Consider the following 20,051-nt stretch of genomic DNA (forward strand, 5'->3'; position numbering starts at 1 on the left):
TTCAGAGGTGCAGGCTGCGCGTGGGAAAACACCCCTAATTGTTCTGATTCAACCCTGAGCGTCACTGACGTGAAGAAGCATGAACATGAACTGCAGTGACACACACGCCATCTGTTGTGGTTCCAAAAAACAGCATCGCTTCTGGACACACACAGTGATAGAGTTAGCACTTCCTTCTCCAGTATCTTAGAAGGAAAAGGACAGAGCGAGTGATTCAACTCGGGCTGCACCGGTCACCCGTCACGACTGTAGCCCAGCGATCCACGGCTGCAGCTCCTGCGTCCGCAGCCCACACACCAGCCCCATCTGTGCAAAACTCTCATTTATGCAATCACCACTTCACACACTGTGATGGGCACCACCTGATCTGCACAGCCTGCAAAGGGAACTGGGAAACCGAGAGGGTAAACGTCACAAGGCATTCAACTCCCATGCCCCGCACAATCCACGGCGGGGAGAAGTTCACGTCTTTCCACGGGAGCTGTTCACATTTCAAAACCGGCAGAATACTAAGAGAAGGCTCGAGACTTCCCCACGGCTGGCTTCTCACCAGCCTCTTTGCCGATCACTCGATTTAAAACTATACCTCACGGCCCGCCTGCCCACACCCCGACCTCTGTTCCCCTCCTGCCTTCGTTTCCTCCTGAATCTGTAGCCCCAGCTGCTACCCCATCAGCTACTGATTTACTTGGTCTCTGCCTCACGGTGCACGGCCCAGGAGGTCAGGACTGTTTCATGGGCTCTGTCCCAGGTCTCAGGGTGGCGCCTGGCATCGTAGGCACGCCGATGTTTGTTGAACGAGTAAGTGACCAAGGGATGAGTGAATGAGCACCCAAAGGCCCTTCTGATGCCCACAAGCTTCTCTCAGAAATGCAGAGAAACGTGCCTTTGTGCTGCATGCCTCTAGGACTTCGCTATTTGATCTTCATTCTCCATGTTTCTCATCAGAAGGGATGGGAGTCCCCGGGAAGTCACAGTGGATGCATTCATGACCCATTAACGAGGAAAAGCACGCCACTGGGTTCTGGGTTCCGGGTTCCCAGTGAGGGTGCCCATCTGGAGGCACTCATGCCGTCTACGGCGTATCTGGCCTCCTTATGGAGCTTCACCCACGAGAAGTCCTTCCGTGAAGCTGGGTCTGCCCTCCGGGAGTCAACCATGGGCACCTCCGGGAGCCCCTTCCAGCAGCCTAAGGAGCCACGCTGCAGTCGCTCTGCTGTGCACAGGCTGGATGGAGTCAGCTCAGCCCCCTGCGCCATTAGCTCAAGTCCCCTAGAAGGTTCTGACACTCTGCACAGGCTGGAGTGTAGACTCAGCCCCCTGGGCCGTTAGCTCAAGTCCCCTGGAAGGTTCTGACACTCTGCACAGGCTGGAGTGTAGACCCAGCCCCCTGAGCCGTTAGCTCAAGTCCCCTCAAAGGTTCTGATACTCTGCACTGGGGCTACTTTGGAGCCACAGAACCCCCTTCACTGAGTCAACAGGTTCATGCTCTGTGCTCAGCTTTGATGGTGGACAGATGAGAAAAACCCAGGTAAACTACCGTTCGGATTTGAAGCCACTTACTATGTTACCACACAGACAGAGCAGCCCCTTCTCCGTGTGCGCGTGTGTGTATGTGCGCGTGTGCGTGTGTGCACGTGTGCGTGCATACGTGTGTGTGTGTGCATGTGTGTTTGTGTGCGCACCCACGCACACGTGTCTGTGTCAGTACCAGCTTGCTTCCCACCTTCAGATGCAGGTTAAGCCGGCTCTTGTTCCCCTAACCCAGCTTCATTAGTTCATGTGCAGCATCCCTTCTGCGGTGACTAACTTGGCAAAGACACCCACGTGAGATGCAGATAATCCGTAAGTCACTGGACACCCAGCCTCTGGCTCGGCACGTGAACTCGGGCACCCCACCCCCAGCCCCGCTGAGCCCTGCCTGCACCCGTCCTGGACAGGACACGCCCACAAGGTACTCACTTGTGTGGCCCGGCTGCCCAGGGGGCCCGGGGGGGCCGGGGGGGCCGGGAAGCCCGTCCCTTCCACTGGGTCCTGGCAGCGACACGCCCGGCAAGCCCGGTTCACCCTTCTCTCCTCTGTCGCCAGGGAAGCCGGGGGCACCAATCAGCCCCGGAGTCGGGAAGCCTGGAAGCAGAAGAGACCCTCACAGTACAAGACGACACCAAGTCTCACGATAGAATCATTGGTTCCCTTCGCTCTGTTCCTGGGAAAACAACCAGCAGACCACCGCTGAACGCGGGCTGCTTAAACAGTGAGAACGGCACCAGCTGTCGCAGGTAAATGCAGCTGGGCCGGGGCTCCCTGCGAAGTCCCTGTGAGGCGCAGGGGCTCACTGTGCCCGCTCTCAGATCTGTGCGTCCCCTCAGCACAGCGGCCCCAGAAGGCCAGACAGAGGACGCTCCATGTCTGCTCAGAGAGAAGAGGCACAGAAACGCAGCTCAGCAGAACAGACGTGGACAGCACGCAGAGCGGGTGGGAACTGGGCCAGAACCAGCTGAAAAGGAGTCAGGACGGGGAGGCGACCCTGGGGAAGAGCGCGATGCCACGGTGGTGGGCGGAGCGAGCGCGGGCAGGTGAGTTCGGCCCGAGTTTTGTGGGGGCAAGATCGCAGGGGCCTGTGACAGCCCAGAGGGGTCTGGATGAAGCGCTCGGGACCCAGTGGTCCAGGCGGCCACGGGGGAAGCGACTGCTGCTCCAGAGAGTGGACAGCCAGCCTCCGAGAGGGCCCGCAGCAGGAGGGTGGACAGGGAGGTGACCCTGAAGAGCTGGCCCAGGCAAGAGCAGAGCGGAGGGGGGAAGAGCTCCCAGGAAGGACGGCCGGACCCGGACCCCAGCTGTGAACCTGAGCCCTGGTGATCCGCATGAGGCAGGGAGGCTGGCAGGGAGGCGAGGGCCTCCACAGTCAGCACAGGGCGGGCGGGGCGGCCTGAAAGCAGACAAGGCCGGGGCAACTTCAAAGACGGGTTCTAAAAACCACAGCTTAAGATACTAATGGGGTCAGATAAGAGGTCTGAGAAAGCAGATTTGGCAAGGGAGACCGGAAGTGACCTATTCACTAGAGCACCTGGGAGGTCCAGCGAGCTTCAGACCATGGAGAAGACGGGGGTGGGAGAGATGGACAAGGATGATTTTAAGGGCAGATGCCTAAATTTTAGCAGCAAAAAGGTATGCAGGGCGCTGAAAGCCAGCCTTGAGCCACTGCTGATGGTGGGGGCGTCGGGGGGGCTGGTGGTGGTGTCTGTTCCCATAAAACTAAAGGAAGGGGCTCTGGGAGAACTTTCAACCTAAGAACTGTCAGGAAGGGAAAAATAAAATAACAAAGAACAATAAGAATTAAAAATAAAGAGCAAACAAAACCAAAGCCTCGGTAAGACTGAGAGCTCTCCGTGCGGGATCAGTGCTGGGGCACGTGAGGGCTCCGAGCCGAGCATTTATTACCTCTGCGCTGTTCATGCACGCAGTGCACACAGCAGGCATCCGTGCTACGGAGAAGTGCAGCCCCCAGCCTCCCGATGACTCGGCCCGTTAGAAATGCAAAACTAGCACAAAACAGGCACAGACTTAGCACAAGCTCAGTGACGCAGGAATCTCCCAAGCAGCAAGATTAAGGTTGATTAGATTAGTTAGAAGAGGTTTCAGCCTTGAGTCCTGTCTCAAGCCGAGGCATTCCAGACAGATAGCAAGGGACAGCAAGGATGCTTGGAGGGGGTGGGGGGGTGGTCTTCAGAAAGGCGACCATACCCCTGGGAACCATGGAAAGGCAGGCTGTTGAGTCACAGCCAGGGAGAGAAGAAATGCATGCGTCTAAGTACCTGCTAACATGCAATTTACAAAGCAAACACTGTCCCAGGAGCACACCTTGTTTTCAGAACTAGAAAAACGTGCAACAAAATTGCTAACCATTTTATGCAAGTACCTAACCAGCACAGAGGATAAACGTGTTCAGAATGGAAACGGCACAGAAAGCGTACAAATACTCTAAAAGAATCCGTTACGGACGCTCACCTGGAGGGCCTGGCTGGCCTGGTATTCCTGGGAAACCTACAAGGGGCAGAGAGAGTGGGACAAACTGAGCCTGGTTCACTGGAGGGTCGTGGCGTGAATTTCTGTGCTGCGGGTGCCCGTGGTCCCAGGAGCAGGAGGAGGCGGGGGAGGGAGAGAGGCAGGAAAGGACCTCACCTTTGGGACCTGTCTCCCCTTTCGCCCCCGGACCCCCTGGGTACCCGGGCTCTCCTTTCTCTCCCAACGGTCCCGTGCCAATAACCTGAATTACGGAAGAAAAGATCATCACATGGCACAGCAGGGGCTGGGATGTACATTACAGCACAAAGAAACACACAGTTTTTATTATTTCAAGGCATGTGAAAGCAGAGAAGTAACGTGGGAGAGGAGGAGGTGGCGGGGAGGGGGGCGCATGGAAAACAGAACCACTGCTCTCTGTGCAGTGAACTCTGCCAGGCAGTTCTGCTTCCTTTCGTAATACTCTGCTTGGCAGAGGCTCTACCAGTGAAGGCAAGTTAGAAATATATGAATTCTGAGGTTTAGAAATGGAATATCTCAGTGCTCACACAAGCTGCAAGAACACACTTCTTAAAAGAGTATTATCCCAAAAGTTGCCTAAAATTTCCTCAGGAAATATGTAACAGGAACACTCCATTTTTTTTTCATTGGAAGAGGTCAGAAGTGGGGACCCTTCTTTAAGGCCCTTGGAATATGGGACAGGAAAAAGGCTCTGTGAGCCTCAATAAAAAGGAGGAAGCGGTTCACCCCAATTCTGAGCTGCCGAAATGCGAGGACAGGGTGTCTACCACCCTTCAGACACAGTTCCTCTGGAGCAGTCGATGATCTGTTTCCCTGATTATCTTTTTCCTTACCACACCTTTCATTTAAGTTTCAGAATGTGTTGCGAATATTGTTATCCACATGCAGCTCTTTTCATTTGAGTTGTCAAAGATAGGCAGAAAGTGTCCAAATGTGATGAGTAAATACCAAACGCCACATGATGCAGAACACAAACTGTCGGCTCAAATCACATGCACCCCCTACGTCAACGTCACTCTAGGGAGGTCGTGGAGCGTGTGGCCAAGGCGACAGGTCAGCCCGTCTCTCTCTCTCCCTCTTTTCAAACCGCCTCACAGACAGCAGGTGCCACTGGTACTCACAGTTCCGGGAAGCCCGGGAGGACCTGCTTCACCTTTCTCTCCCTGAAAGAGAACAACAACTTCACTTGTATTTTTTCAATTATAATGGTTGCCTGGAAATGCAGGCTAACCCACTGGACCACTGGGGAAGTCCTATACAGTCGTTTTTTAAAAAATAATTAACAATAAATGAAATAAAATGATATGAAAGCTTAGGGTGGCTAAATGTATTTTCTTAAAGAAATCATTTTAGTTGAGGATTTCAGGTGTAAGTGTCTAAACCTGCATTGAAAGTCATAATAAAAGGAAACTTGCGTTTTTCCTTTCCCCTTAAGATCCAGCATGACTTGAAAACATCGGGTAGATAAATTCTTATGACTCTGAGGCTTAATTTAACATATATTAGATGAAAAACTCAAGAACTAAATCCTTTTATATGCAATGTTCTTATGTAAGAATTATAATAATACTTTTAAGAGTCCTAAGATATGCACATTATTTCATGAAGGCACATTTTTCACTTACTTTTATTTATTTATTTTTTCATTTTTTTCCTTCTAAGCTAAGGCTTTAAACGTGTTAAACCAGAATTAACATGCTTTGATTTTTCTTATTTGAATACAAGAAGAGATTTTAGATAATCACGGGACTTTAAAAAAACCCTTAGCTAATATATTCTAAACAAATTTACCTTTTATAGCCTATAAGAATTGCCTTTCTCATAAAGTTACAGCCTTAGAGAAAGATTTCTCCCTTTGTCACAGGCTTTGCTAAGCAAACCCTGAGGTCCTCTCCCTACTGTTAGAGATGAGTATTTCCAATCCAGAGATGAATATTTCCAATCCATTTCTTATTTTAATGAAGATTTACATTACCTAGTCTCATGATTCAAAGAGAAAAATAAACCCACACACAAAAATAAGTAAATAAAACCACAGTTTTCTCTGAGTATCAGATTGGCAAGTATTTGTTTAAGTTCAATAACAAACAGATGTCAGATGGAAGGCTGATGAAGCGTTCTTTCTTCTGAGGGCAATTTTATCTCATGTGGCAAAAGCTTCCCCAGAAACGGGTCTAAACATTAACTCCAAAATTATACATTTTAGGAATTTATGGTGGGAAATGACAAGTATTTTTCTGATACTTAAAATCAGAAAAATATGGAAAAGATCCAATACCATGCGGAAAAAGGCACGAGCATCCCAAGTGTTGACATATAACCACACTTACAACACTGGAATATATCCCCACTATGCCGTCAAGGGAAAAAGTCAGCTAAATCATGCAGTCCCATTTTTTAGAAGCTCACGTATATGTGAACACGTGGGACAGTTATGACTTCTGACCATTTCTGAGTCAATCGTAGGAAAATTACACAAGTTTTCTTTTTCTATATCTTCCTGCATTTACTTTGTTTCATAATTGGGAAAAACTAATCTACTCCAAAAAAAAACCCACATAAAAACTTGAGTGGAACAGTTTATATTTTTTCTTTTAAAAACATATGCACACAAATGAACCACTAAGTCGTGTTTCCTCACACGGGACATAACATAATTTCTCTTCTTTGAGTGCATGGTCCTTTAGGAAAAACTTTTAGGTTGGGCAAAATAAAGGCAAAAAACAAAGAAAGTAGGGTCGCCATTCACCTTTAAACCGTCTTGGCCGGGCTGTCCTGGGTACCCTGAGTCGCCTGGAAACCCCTAAAATGGGACAGAAAGCAGCAACAGTTATAAGCGAGTAAGAGCAACGGCTTGCTTTTTAAAAAATCATAGAGAAATACTCACTGGACTCCCTTTTTCTCCTTTTTCACCATCTTTTCCTGGTTTTCCCTGTACAATAAAAATTTAAATATTAGTAGTGCAGAGATAAGAGTAATAGCTGTGCTCTAACACCACGGGTTTGAATCAAATACAAGTTATTACACTGTGTGAATTCTCTGGGTGAGCTGGCCACACTACAGTAATACCTCATGGAAGACACATTAAATCACCATGAGCTGAAAGGGCTACAAAAGACTTTACAGTGTTTAAAAACTGGAGGTCGATGCACTCCGAGTCTCCTATGACCTCACGACCTGGCTGCAGAGCTGATACCAGGGAGGTTTTCCGACTGGCAAGGGGGTGTTTGGCGGCTGATACACCGCTGTGTCACGCTCACAGAGGTTTCCACGCGTCGCTTCAGGAAGAAACTGAACTCTCTCGGCTGTTGGAGGTGGTGGGTCTCCTGTCACTCGGGGCGTGGGAAGCATCGGAGCAGCTGGGCACCCAGATGCTCTGAGCAGGTGGACAGGTGGCTCTTCAGCGAGGGCCCAACCGAGACGGGGGTGATGGAGTGGATGTGCTGTCTTGGCAGGAGAAGGGGCAGTCCTCTGAATAAGCCTCAGCTCCGTCCATGGGATTCTCCAGGCAGGGATACTGGAGCGGGTTGCCATTTCCTCCTCCAGGGGATCTCCTGACTCAGGGATGGAAGCCGTGTCTCCTGTGCTGGCAGGTGGCTTCTCTACCACTGTGTCACCTGGGAGCCCCTCTTCTAACGCCGACTCCCTCCTTACTCCTGCTCCCAGGGCTTCAGAAAGCCCCCTACAGAGCCCTTGGAGTCTGTGCTCCTATGACCCTGTGGTCCTAGCAAGGGGGAGAAATGATCTCACACCAGGAAGGAGAGGGCTCCAGAAGCACTTACACGGGGCCCTGGTTTTCCAGGTTCTCCTTTCTCTCCAAACCCTGGCATCCCCTTAACAGAAAAAAAAAAAAGAAAGGGTTAGATTCATTTGTACATTTAAATAAACTACTAAATTAAGTAAATGTTCCAAAGAAGGTGAAATAAGCTTGTAACCTAAAACCAATACATGACTGTCTTTCACACAAAATAATAACGATAACCAAAACTTTGGTGCTTACCGGAAATCCAGGTTCACCTTTTTGACCCTAAAATAAGTTATAAAAGAAAGATGAGTACTGTGCAGTGGCTACACGGAACAGGCCCAAGGAAGACACAGCTTCTCCTGTTACAGTAACCAGGAAACTCACACTGGTCTGCAGCATTCACTTCCTGCCATGACTGGGTGATGGACATAAAGACGGCACAGAGAGCTCGCGCGGTCCGCGGGACCTGACCCTCCCCCGCCCTCAGCTGCACCCCACCCCCCAGCCGCAGCCCCGGCCGTCCCCACCGTGACCCTCACACGGGAGGTCGGCCTCCAGCCTCTGGCTGCAACCAGAGCAGCCGCCTCTGCTCTCAAGGGGCTCACTTCTCATACAGTGGGGAGTCCACACCCCTGTCTTCCAGGTCAGGGTGAACAGAACCGGAGAAGCTGAACTTTGACCCCGTCTGTCTTTACCCTTCGAAACCGTTCAGGATTAGGAAGGCGGCGCTCCCTGGACACGTTCCGCCCCTACCTTCTCGCCTCGCATGGCCGTGTCTCCTTTCGTGATGACTTGCGCCTGTCCTGGCAATCCTGGGGGCCCGCTGACCCCTTGATCACCCTGAGGAGGCAAAAATTAGGGGTTAATTGGGCATAAAGATAATTATACCGGCAGGAGAAAGGCGGAAGGGGGAAACACCAAGAATAGAACTGTTTAAAAAACATGACTGTGTTCTGTAGCAGCCTGGCCTCGCCGCAGCAGGAAATCAAGCTTCCGAAGGAAGACAGTCCACTAAGGATTCAGAGCCAGGAGAAGGCTGTCCCGCTCCGCGGTCAGGGCGGCCGCCACCCCGTAACAATGGAACTTGAACGGCTGGAGGACACATGGATGTGTGCACACGTGCACAGACCGTGCATCAAGACAGGCAGCACGTGTAACGCACGGGCTCTCAGAAGCTGGCCTGACACATTTGATGGCGTGGAGGAGAGGGCACGGGCTGCCTCGGAGTGCCCAGAGGGAAAGCTCTCTTCGTGTAAGCCAACGAGGACAGAAGTGTCAGGGATTCCTTCCTGGAAGCCCCACTGCTGGCAAGCGGGAAGTACCGAAACCTCGGCACCACGCAGCGACTGAGATCCAGAGACCTCCACTGCGTCTGCCGCAGAATCCCTTTCCTCTGAGGTTTACGAAAAGGCAGGGTGGAAACCTGGGCTGAGAAGAGGAGGCCCACGGTCGCCCACCCCAAGTGGCCATCGTCTGCAGCGGCTTGGGAACCGGGTCCTGCCGCAATCCCAGCAGCCAGTGCTCAGAGCGCGTTTCACCGGCCAGGTCCAGGCAAAGTGGCGCAGAGCACCCCCAGAGCATCAGGGACCCAGGGCCGGCCTCTCTCGCCCAGGATGAGGCCTCCCCTTCCGGTCTGTGCCTCCCTGCCTCCAAGGCGCTTTTCCTCCCAACTCGGGTCCAGTGGCCTCATCCTTAAGCGTTCGGTATGGTTGTGCCACGAACGGCCACGACATTTGACCCTTTTAGGATGAAGCCCAGCTCGGGCTTTGTCACTGCCTGAGGACACTGTGACCGACCGCTGTGAACAGAGAGGAGAACAGTGGCCTCGCTAAAGCTGCCCCTGTGGGTCAGACCCCACACGGAGTCACCCAGCGCATTCTAGCCGCGGCCTCCAGCAAACACTAACATACCCAAGAACGTTCAGAGAAGGGTGACTGCGGTCATCAGGGTCCAGGGGGAGCCCCGGAGGTGGAACCCTTATCCTGCTCAGACCTGGGACTTTGGCCAGAAAACGCCCCAGAGAAAGAGCACTCACCTTTTCACCTTTGGGTCCTTGGAAGCTCAAGCCCATCTGCCCCTGTCGATGAAAAGGCAGGCTTCCGTTACCAGCACTGTCCACTTTGCTCAAAACCATCTGACAGATTCGACACGAAATCCAACAAGATGGCACATTTAAAGCAAGAGCTTCATCCCATAAAGACATAATATTGATACGTTCAAGAAAGCTGTGATCATGCTGCATTCAGTGTCTATTCAAAGCTTTGCTAAAGTATTACTGAAGAAGAATCCCATAGAAACCACTTTTAAAATTCAAGATTTTTAAACTGTGGTTTTAGAAAACTAAGGAAAACATCAATGATTCCATGACTGACAGATGGATAGGAGGAAAGATCAATAGATCAATAATTGACAGATCAATAGATGAGCGGATTAATTGACAGAGAAGTTAGATAGACTGATGGACTGATGGATAGGTGAACAGGCATGTTAAATATAGAGATAGATATAAAACTTATAATTTCCCGAAATACTTTACAGAGACTAAAGAATGAGTTACAGCAACGTCACGACGGCCTCACACTAACGCCAAAGAAAGACAAATGGAAAACAATCTTTACCTTTTCACCTGGAGGGCCAGGAGGGCCTGGAGGGCCCTGGAAGACAGAGAATTTCAATTAAATACGGTTCACAACCCTGGTGTGCTTTTTTGTACCAACGTTATCTTCAGGTGCCATGGTTAGCGCGATACATTGTTGGATATTACATGTTTTTCCTGTACTATACAACAGTTAACCTGTGAGAGCAACCAGAAATTAGGCCAAGATAATTACTAACAGGGATGAAAATCCCTCATAATCCCAGGGGTTCCCGGTGGAACGCATTGAGCTGAGCGTGTGCTGGGCGATCAGAGAGTGGATGAACCCACCACCAAACCCCAGGACTCTCAGGCGGGCTCAAGTGAGGATGGCATTCTCACATCACCCATTCCTATTGAACGGGGCACTCCCAAGTAAGCTCTGTTAATATGAACTCTCTTTTGCTCCCAAAATGTGTGAGTAGGAGGAGCTGATGCTGCCCTTCTGTGGAGAATCATCAGCTGTGAAGGAGGCTGATAGCAGAGCAGAGCCTCCGGAAGCTGATCTCTGAGCTCAGCTTCTAGTCGTCACTACAAACACAGCTCAGCTTCTTCACAGCCCGGGCTGTGTCCACAGCCCCCAGGAGAGCAGGTTCCTGGATGTGACTGTGTTCCCACGAGTGAAGGTCCAGGGCGGAGCCTGCTTGTCCGTCTCTGCATCCCCCGCTCACGGGACATGCTGGCATCCTCGCAGCCCCACAAGTAATTCACATGTCGCAGGGGGATGTCTCCGCCTGTGACATCTCTTTATAATCCTTTCCCCACGGCTCTGGGGGCATACGGACCACAAACACCAATCAAAAACTCCCTTAATATAGAAGCTCAAACAGATAACTAACAAGAGTCCACTACACTGCAGTGAACTCCACTCAACACTCGGTAATGACCTCACAGGAAAAGAATCTAAAATGAGGGGATTATGTGTAACTGATTCTCTCTGCTGTATACCTGAAACCAACACAGAATTGTAAGTCAACTATACTCCACTAAACAGAAAGCAACAAATTCTGTCAAGCAATTATCCTTCAATTAAAAAGATAAATAAATTTAAAAAATATATATAAATTCATTCTTGAATCCGAATTGAAAGGGTCACCACCGTGTAAAGTTTTTCGGCCCAGCTTTTTCTTTTATCCTGGAGCACAGCCGGTAAACAACGCTGGGAGAGTTTCAGGCGGACAGCAAAGGGACTCAGCCATACATGTACATGGTATGCATTCTCCCCCAAGTTCCCTCCCATCCAGGCTAAAGTGTTCATTCCATTTTATGAGTCTTCACACCTCAACACGGTTGTTCTCTGAATGCCAGCCTCAGAGAGAGACTCCCCACCCCCAGACTTACTGGCGGTCCAGTGAATCCTGGGGGGCCGACGGGGCCTTGCAGTCCCGGCAGACCTGGTGAGCCCTGTAATCACCGAGAAAGAGAAGAATTAAGATGCAACCCAGGCGGACACTCGGCTCAAGCTTGGAATCGTCCAGCCAGTACTCACGGGCGCTCCTGGCTGTCCAGGATATCCTCTTTCACCTTTCAGCAGGGTCCCTGGTATATGGCCCAGAATCTCACCTGGATCTCCCTGGGGGTGGAAGACAAGCACAAACACTGGTGTTCATGGAAAGAGACTGAACGCCCATGGAGTAGGGGGCACGCACCGCTGGTGTGGGACTAGCCCAGGTCTGCGGTTCAGCCTCCGCCTACGCTTGGGATAAGCCGACCGGCCATCTCCTCTGGTCACTCATCTTAACAACCAGCACAAAGACAGAGGGCGTGGACCACTGAATGGAAGGATGTGGGGGCCCCGGGCAGGCGGGGGTCTAGACAGGGGCCCGGTTCTGGTCAAAAGGCTGTGTGCACCGGCCGCTTCCGCAAAGGAAGGGTCATCTTTCAGGACAAGACCCAGCGCGGCCACGTTCAGAAAAGCAGGGGATGCGTTTTAGGTGCCGGCGCGCCCGGCCCCGGTGCCTAGACTCGGGCACGCACCAGGCTGAGGCCAACGGGGAGGCCCTTTTCAGACGAGGTGGGCATTTATATCTGCAGGTGTGAAGGGCTACGGTAATAAAGCAGATGACATTCCACGCTGGGGGAGGAGAGGCTGGGGGCCACCCACCCCAGCAATTGAGAAGACTCCCAGGAAGAAGGGAGACCGCCTCCAAAACCAGACCCACGCCCTTCCCTGGGTCTCCAGCCTGCATCCCTGCCCCTCGGACTGTGGACTTGCAACCCTCACAGTCACACACCTCCCCAAAATAAGGAATCTACTTTATCTCAACATATTGTAATTATATATCAAAACATATAGAATTAGATTAATATGCAATATAAATATGAGAATAAGTAAATATTGTAGAACAATGCACATGTATTGCGTGTTATACAATATATAAAACATTCTACATTACTATATTTGTATTTTAATTCCCTCTCCCTCCCTCCACCACCCTCATGTGTGTGTGCTGTATACATGTGGTGCACACACATTGCACAAGCGTGCCCTCGCACACCCCACTGGCTGTTTCTCTGCCGAGACCTGCTCACAGCACCGCCCGGGGCTCAGGACAAGGAGCTTCAGGGACCCACGTCTGTTACATTTCCCCCTCAAACTAGGCTTCCCATCACCGCTTATTTCCTATGAAGAAACGGACCTGGTGTTGAAGCTTGAGGCTCTAAAATCTAAGTCTGTGTGCAGGACTTCAGTGCTCTTTTAATGGAGCAGAGTTTAGGCAAACAGCTTAACAGGCAACCGGTCAACCAAAGTAATTTAAAGTAAGTTTACCTCTCGTGGCATCTGTTTTACACAGACGCCCGGAATGAATCCAGGAAGTAAAACAACGTACCTTCATTCCCGGTAACCCTGGCGGTCCCTAGAAAAGAAAACGTTGGCGTTAGTTTTGTTTTCCTCCAAAGAACATTAAGATACGGGTGGGGGGAAGGAAAGGGAAAGGAGTTCAATGAGCAGAGAGGAATGATCACACCCTCATCAAACAACCCAAGACTCACGGGATTTCCGGCGAATCCAGGCAAACCGGGAGGTCCCACAGGCCCTCTCTCACCCTGGGGACAGAGAAAGTCACTCTCGAGGGCCGCCAGGGCGACAGGACCTCATCCCAGAGGCCCCATCACTTTCCCCGTCCTGCCCTCCAGGGACGCTGCGTTTGCTGGTAAAAGCCATTGTCTAAAAATTGCTATGAGCTGCATTGCTCACTACTGCCTCATGTTGGAAGAAATATATTTGAGAATGCACTTAACAGGGACAAGAATTAACACTAGCATTTTCTTATTTGCTTTGGTAATAGACTAGAAGTGAGAGATTTCATGCTGAAAGTAACTTTAGAATAAAAGTCTACGAAATAGAAAGGCTTAATGATGTCTTTCCTGAACACTAAACATGGGAAAACTGTTTCCTTACCAAAGAAAGATGTAACACAAGTCACTTCCCAACTGTGGCAACTAAACCTGTGTTCACAGGACAACTCTGCCCAACTGCTCCACGTGCAAAGTTAGATAAACATGTGCCCAGCAGGGAGGACCCCGCTCTAACTTTACCTTTGTCCCGTTGCATCCTGGAATACCTGGGGGACCCGGAGGACCATCCTGGCCAGGAATACCCTGCAATTAACAAAAGGAACAAGTAAACAAGTTAGAAAATCATCAATGCTACTGTAACACACATCAAACATCTCATAAAGGAACTAGAAGCCTTTTATATACATACAGGAAGTCCTGGGTTTCCAGGGTAACCAGGCACTCCTGAGGGTCCCTGTAGGGATGGAAATGAAAAGGTTTTCACTGGGTGCAGGAGAACCCCATTTTCTCCCACCGCACCCTCCTGGATAAGGATGTCAGACTCTCACTGCTGGCATTTGGAACATCGACCCCAAGCAGACAGAGGCGACGGAGGACCCGGCCCAGGGGTGGGCTGGAGATGACCTGGAGTTTCAGTAGCAACTCTTCATCATCAAACCCTGGTGGTTAATTACTTCTAAAATCAAGGCTGCACACCCACAAGATAACTCTGCCCTCGTTTCATCCTTTGTAATTTCTAGGAGATGAGAGATAGATGTACAGACAGAGAGATGGGTGGATGGATAGATAGGCAGATAGAGAGAGAGAATTTACAGTAAAATCTCAGACAGTTGGGAAGAAGAGGGTAGGCATAAATGAGTTCCCTGAGGGAAGAAAGTCAGAGCTCTTCCTGGCTGAAATCCAGATCTTCACTGCAGACAGTTACAATGCTATCTGTTATCTTTCTGCCCCAAGGAAGATCCAGCAAGGCTGGGCACACTTCCCTTCCGAGAAGTAACAATAACACAATTAAAACGTTTACATTTTACAGCCTCTTCTATTTTTCAAAGATTTTTTCAAAGAGCTCCCTGCTTGCACATCCCAGGAGCAGGCACAGCAAAGACAGCAGAGCGTGAAGAAGGAAGATGGAGCATGGATCCGAACACATCACCACTTTTCACACTGACCGAAGGCATCTTTGATGAAGACCTGGAAACGTGTCATCCCCTCCCCCAGTGAAATTCGCCCATGGGAACCCCTGAGGAAGGAGCCACGGGAGAAGCCAGGTGTTGAAAGGACAGGAAGTGAGCCCGTCGAGGGGCAGGCCTGGAGGAGGGGGACGCGGCACCCAGGGCAACCGCTGTCCCGCTGAGGACAGAGGTGGATGAAGGGGCCCAGAGAAGGGGGAGGGGGATGGGAGAGACGCCCCCGGACGGTCTGGAGGCGGTGGGTGGGGGTCCGGAGCCCTCCCCCGGAGGCATCGCGGTGTCAGAGCCACCCACAGGCGGTACCGACGCCACGGCCCTGTACTCACTCTCGTGCCTTTAGTGCCTGGCAGTCCGGGCTCGCCGGTGTCACCCTGGAAGAACAGACAGGACACGATGACCCACAACGATGGCAGACCACCTCGGGCCCAGCCCCTGGCCCCCGTGCCCCTGAGGGCCAAGCTCACCTTCTGTCCCGGTGGTCCCTGTGGCCCCTCGGGTCCTTGCATTCCGGGAAACCCGATGACCCCTTGTAACCCCGGGAGGCCTCTTTCTCCCTGCGGAGGAGGAGGGAGCCATTAGACGGAGGGTGGGTCGGAGGGAGTGGAGGAAAGAGCAGAAATGGGCCCCGGTCAGCATCACCCCGCATCCCGCCTGCCAGAGCGTCCGAGAAAAGATGCTGCCTGCTGCGACCCAAGTCGGACACGTCTCTGCTGTCTTTAAGCTCCTTTGAGGGCAGGGATGTCCACAGATGATCCCTGGTCCAGCGCTATCTATATTCTATACTCCAGATGCTAAATAACTTGTTGGGCAAATAAAACAACGGAGAGTTGGGGTTTTTCCCCCACTAAATTGTTTAGGATAGTTGGGGTTTTTCTTGTTTATAACCTCCTTTGATGAGTGATGCTGTGTTGACAGACACGGCACTGAGCTTCTGAGAGCAAGCTCCGTCGAGGCTTCCCTTCGAGGCGTGCAGAGGCAAAGCTCACGGTCGGCGTCTCAGCGTCAGATGCTGAGACCCCCCTCTGCCATCAGCAGCCTGATGACGGGCCTCCCCGAGCCTCTCTTCAAACTGGCTTTGTGCAAAGGCAGAATCAAGGTTGAATTACGGTCTCTGCCCGTGTGGAGCAAAAAGAAATTCAACCTATTTTTTAAAATAATGGGTATTATTTGGGGTCCTCACATGCGGCTGTGATTCAGAAAGAGTGGGATGTTGGGCCTTGAGGCGGCCCTTGAAAGGAGAAAACAAAATTAATACATGAAGAGATGGAAGAAGGTAATTCAGGCTGGACGAAACTAACGAGAAAGACAAGTGGGACAAGAATGTGGAGAAATGAGGTACTGCCCTTTGACCCTGGAAATGTGGCTTCCTGTACAGACATCAACAGCACAGTGGCCTAATTAAGGATATTTACAGAAGACAGCCACACTCAGACTGTCCACGGGAAATAGCCCAAATAGGCACAAGAATCCAAGAAAACCTATTTTCTTCACAGTATATGGGCGTTTTGCACCCAGGCGGCGCAGTGGTAAAGAATCTATTTCCCAAAGCAGGAGACATGAGCTCAATCCCTGGGTCGGGAAGATCCCCTGGAGAAGGGAAAGGCTACCCGCTCCAGTATTTTTGCCTGGAGAATCTCATGGACAGAGGAGCCTGGAGGGCTACAGTCCATGGGTTCACAGAGTCAGACATGACAGCGATTGAGCATGCATATGGATTTCAATGCAACCTCACGATCAAACTGAGTAAGCATCTTTAGCCAATTTTTAAAAACGGAAGGCATGTCAGAGACTATAGCCAGGATTGCTTACTTCCCCCACAGTCAGGTTAGCTCAAAGGGAAAAAATAAACTGACAAGCTAACAAACATTTGTGCACGTGCTCAGTCGCTGCAGTCGAGTCCGACTCTCTGTGACCCCGTGGACTGCAGCCCGCCAGGCTCCTCTGTCCATGGGATTCTCCAGGCAAGACCACGGGAGTGGGTGGCCACGCCCTCCTCCGGGGGGTCTTTGCAACCCAGAGATGAACCCGCATCGCTTACGCTTCCCGCATCAGCAGAAGAGCTCTTTACTACTAGTGCCACTGGGGGAGCCATCTGGGGGTAAACGAACATTTGCCCTCCCCAGAGCACATTACCAAGAGCTCCTTGAAGATTTTAACCTTGCATAAATGAAAGAACACAGAACAAAGACTCCCAAAGTCATCCTCCTCTCCAAACCGCCTAGAACCTGCAGCCCCAGAACCTGCAGGGGAATTATGGCCTGTGCATTTTAAAACATGCATTTATGATTATTTTTGGCTGCCCTGAGTCCTCGCTGCTGCGCATATGGGCTTTCTCTAGTTGCGGCAAGCGGGGGCTACTCCCCAGGTATGGAGCCCGGGGCTCTCACTGTGACGGCTTCTCCTGTTGCAGAGCGTGAGCTCTAGAGTGCCCGGGCCTCAGCAGTGGCAGTGTGCTTAGAGGCCCCACGGCATGCGGGCCGCTCTGGCCCAGGGATCGAACCTGTGTCCCCTGCACTGGCAGGCAGATTCTTAACCCTTAGACCACCAGGGAAGTCCCAACAGTTTTCTGCAACGTAGGAATGTGGTTCTGAACAGAAGTCTCCATCCACTGGGCCTCCATGGGTTGTGGGTGTCGTTGCCAGGCGGCTGGAAACAGCGTGTGAATAAATGGGGAAGAAGCAAGTGATTTCTAAGTCCAGAGGATCCCATCAAACAGGACTAAGTGGAGGAAAGAAAGCCAAGCTCTGCAGTTTGGCGCAGCCGCCCAGACCAGCTGCATCCGGGGACCAACCAGGAAGAGCAGATGTAAACGTCCCCGGGGCCTGCAGAGGCCTGGACACAGAGCGCCACGCCAGCCCGTCCTCCCTGGGAAAGAAAACCATTCTCAGGCCGTGTCCAGGGGTAAAGGCCCTTAAAGGCTTCACTCTTCACCTAAAACGACAGCGACGCCAATGCCCAAATTCCTGGAGCTGGAGATGGGCAGTACCCTGACATCAGGTCAACCTCCTCCCTGGATTCAGATATGGGAAGATTCGGCCCCAGATACAACTGAACTCCACCCAGCTGGCTAAAAAGTAAACGAACATTGAATGGAGTATCCTCAAATAGCCTGGCATGTGATGGGAAGGAGATGTCAAAGGCACGCCGGCAGAAAAGCTTCCCATATTTTTAGTGCTCCGTTAACACTGGCGGCATCAGCGGGAGGCCCAGCACAGATAAGATTGTATAATTCTCGTTTTCATCGTGGAAGGCATGGAGGCCCAGAACCGGATTAGCTGATTCCTGCAAGTTTCTCACTGAGTCAGCACCAAAGCCAAAAATAGAAATGAGGTCAGCCTCTACCTCGGTCCGTGTTTTTTCTAGGTCACTAGAGCAAGCTGGTTCCCAGCAAATATTAAATAGCTCGCCCACAGCAAATTAGCCCCTTTTATGTCCATTTCACAGATAAGGAAATCAGGCCCCGATGTTTCACTGACGTGTCACATGTCACCACTGACCTCTGTGTGCTCCTGGGAACAGAATCCAGAAATCTGAATTCCCAAGTCCTGGCTTTTGCCGCAGAACACATTCTTTCCCAAATGTCACCGGAACACTTGAGCAAGCCCCAAATCCCAGGAGTTTTGGAATTAAGTAGCTAAAGAGGAAGTGACTCCTCCATGGACATGGCTCTTGCCATCTCGCACACATTTTTTTTTTTTAAGTTTCCTAATCTTTTGTTCAGACATGAATAATCTAATATCCCATGTTATCCTGGGCACCAGAGCAGAGCAAACAGGCAGGATAAGGATTCGAACGGCTATACAATTAGCCAGTACACAGCACAATCTGCAGGCTGGCCCAATTCTTCCTCCGAGCTTTCAGCAAATCTCCACGAGGGTCACAGGGAAAGCAGAGAGCTGGGCAGGTGAGGCAAAGGTTCTTCCTGCCAGTCCTTTCGAAGCCAGACTCGGCAGCGGTGAGCGCTCGTGCACTGGGGCTCACGGCTGAAGGTGCACAGTCGAAACCAGCGAGAGGCAGGACCCCTCAGTCATCTCTTTCCCGGGACGTGCTGGAGGCAGGGTCCCAGAGGACCTGGGAGCCCATGTGAGCCCCACAGTCACGGCTACCACGGCAGCGAGAACTTGGCATGGAGGACGAGACAGAGACGTGCGCACGACCCTACGCAAAATGTTTTGAGACAAAAACAGCTTTAACAGCTTCACTCCTGAATATCAGTGCAGTCTAACACACTAATTTAAAAAAAAGTTTATATACCAATCATGGGAGTGACTATCATTCTATCTTCAAATGAGGAAATTCAGAATTTGAGAAGAGAAACTAGCATGCTATGAAGAAGAAAGAATACACCCATGGAGAATGATCTTGGTATCAAAATTAGCCATTCTAAATTAGGCATGAAATAGAGCTTCATGCATGGAACAACTTACAAATTTTTTATCACACATCATCTACAGAAGGAGATAACACCATAAGGAGATTTTTAAAAAATCCATAAAATGTGGGAATAGAAGAGTTTTTTAAAAATAGTATCCAATTATTTCCCTTCCTCCTAAAATACCTACAGACAAAGTTCATGATTGAAATCCAATGTTAGAATACATCATCCCCTTCAAATCTCAGTCAAACCTCCAAAAATTAATAAAGCCCCCAGGATGGCGAGGCTGAAGAAGTGAGACAGTTCTAAGGATAATACAGAAAATGTCATCATCAATAACAACAACAAAAAGCTGAAATTAACATGAAATATATCAGACTAAGCCGTCTTCAAGCATCTGACGGTCAGAGGCCCCGTGACGCCTGTTTCAACAGCCAACATGGGATCACTGCCTTTTGAGCCGAACTCTGAATCCTTTTCTCAGTTTTAAAATGATATGTTCGTGGATGGTCACCACGGACTGACGGCCAAGGAAAAGTCCTGCCCAAGCCCTGGGCCCCTCTCCACGGGGGACCGACTATGAGGGGCAGAACCGTCTACACGCGCTCGTTCACCCATCGGAAAGCAGGACACAGCCACGAAGGGTGCTGCCCGCAGAGGTCCCGCAGTGGGCGTTCGCCTCTCGGAGCTAAGCGCTTCACAGGCAGGGGTGTCTCATTCACTCAGCGCTTGGCACAGACTTGGACCATCGGTGAGTGGATGGCG

General features: G+C 50.8%; 1 protein-coding gene across 1 annotated transcript in view; it reads right to left on the reverse strand.

Moving 5' to 3' along the window:
* COL4A1 (collagen type IV alpha 1 chain) overlaps positions 1–20,051 on the reverse strand; it is a 132,996-nt gene that overhangs the window by 36,215 nt on the left and 76,730 nt on the right. Inside the window, exons 3-21 of the mRNA XM_061435369.1 lie at positions 15,376–15,465; positions 15,238–15,282; positions 14,134–14,178; positions 13,965–14,027; positions 13,419–13,472; positions 13,256–13,282; positions 11,914–11,997; positions 11,766–11,828; positions 10,408–10,443; positions 9,825–9,866; positions 8,543–8,629; positions 8,045–8,071; positions 7,827–7,877; positions 6,932–6,976; positions 6,794–6,847; positions 5,166–5,207; positions 4,183–4,267; positions 4,009–4,044; positions 1,963–2,127 (exon numbers count right to left, since the gene is read on the reverse strand). Coding sequence (XP_061291353.1) covers positions 1,963–2,127; positions 4,009–4,044; positions 4,183–4,267; positions 5,166–5,207; positions 6,794–6,847; positions 6,932–6,976; positions 7,827–7,877; positions 8,045–8,071; positions 8,543–8,629; positions 9,825–9,866; positions 10,408–10,443; positions 11,766–11,828; positions 11,914–11,997; positions 13,256–13,282; positions 13,419–13,472; positions 13,965–14,027; positions 14,134–14,178; positions 15,238–15,282; positions 15,376–15,465 — 1,141 coding nt within the window. The remainder of the gene's footprint in view (positions 1–1,962; positions 2,128–4,008; positions 4,045–4,182; positions 4,268–5,165; positions 5,208–6,793; positions 6,848–6,931; positions 6,977–7,826; positions 7,878–8,044; positions 8,072–8,542; positions 8,630–9,824; positions 9,867–10,407; positions 10,444–11,765; positions 11,829–11,913; positions 11,998–13,255; positions 13,283–13,418; positions 13,473–13,964; positions 14,028–14,133; positions 14,179–15,237; positions 15,283–15,375; positions 15,466–20,051) is intronic.

The sequence above is a fragment of the Bos javanicus genome, chromosome 12 (assembly GCF_032452875.1).
Source record: "Bos javanicus breed banteng chromosome 12, ARS-OSU_banteng_1.0, whole genome shotgun sequence".
Classification (NCBI taxonomy): domain Eukaryota; kingdom Metazoa; phylum Chordata; class Mammalia; order Artiodactyla; family Bovidae; genus Bos; species Bos javanicus.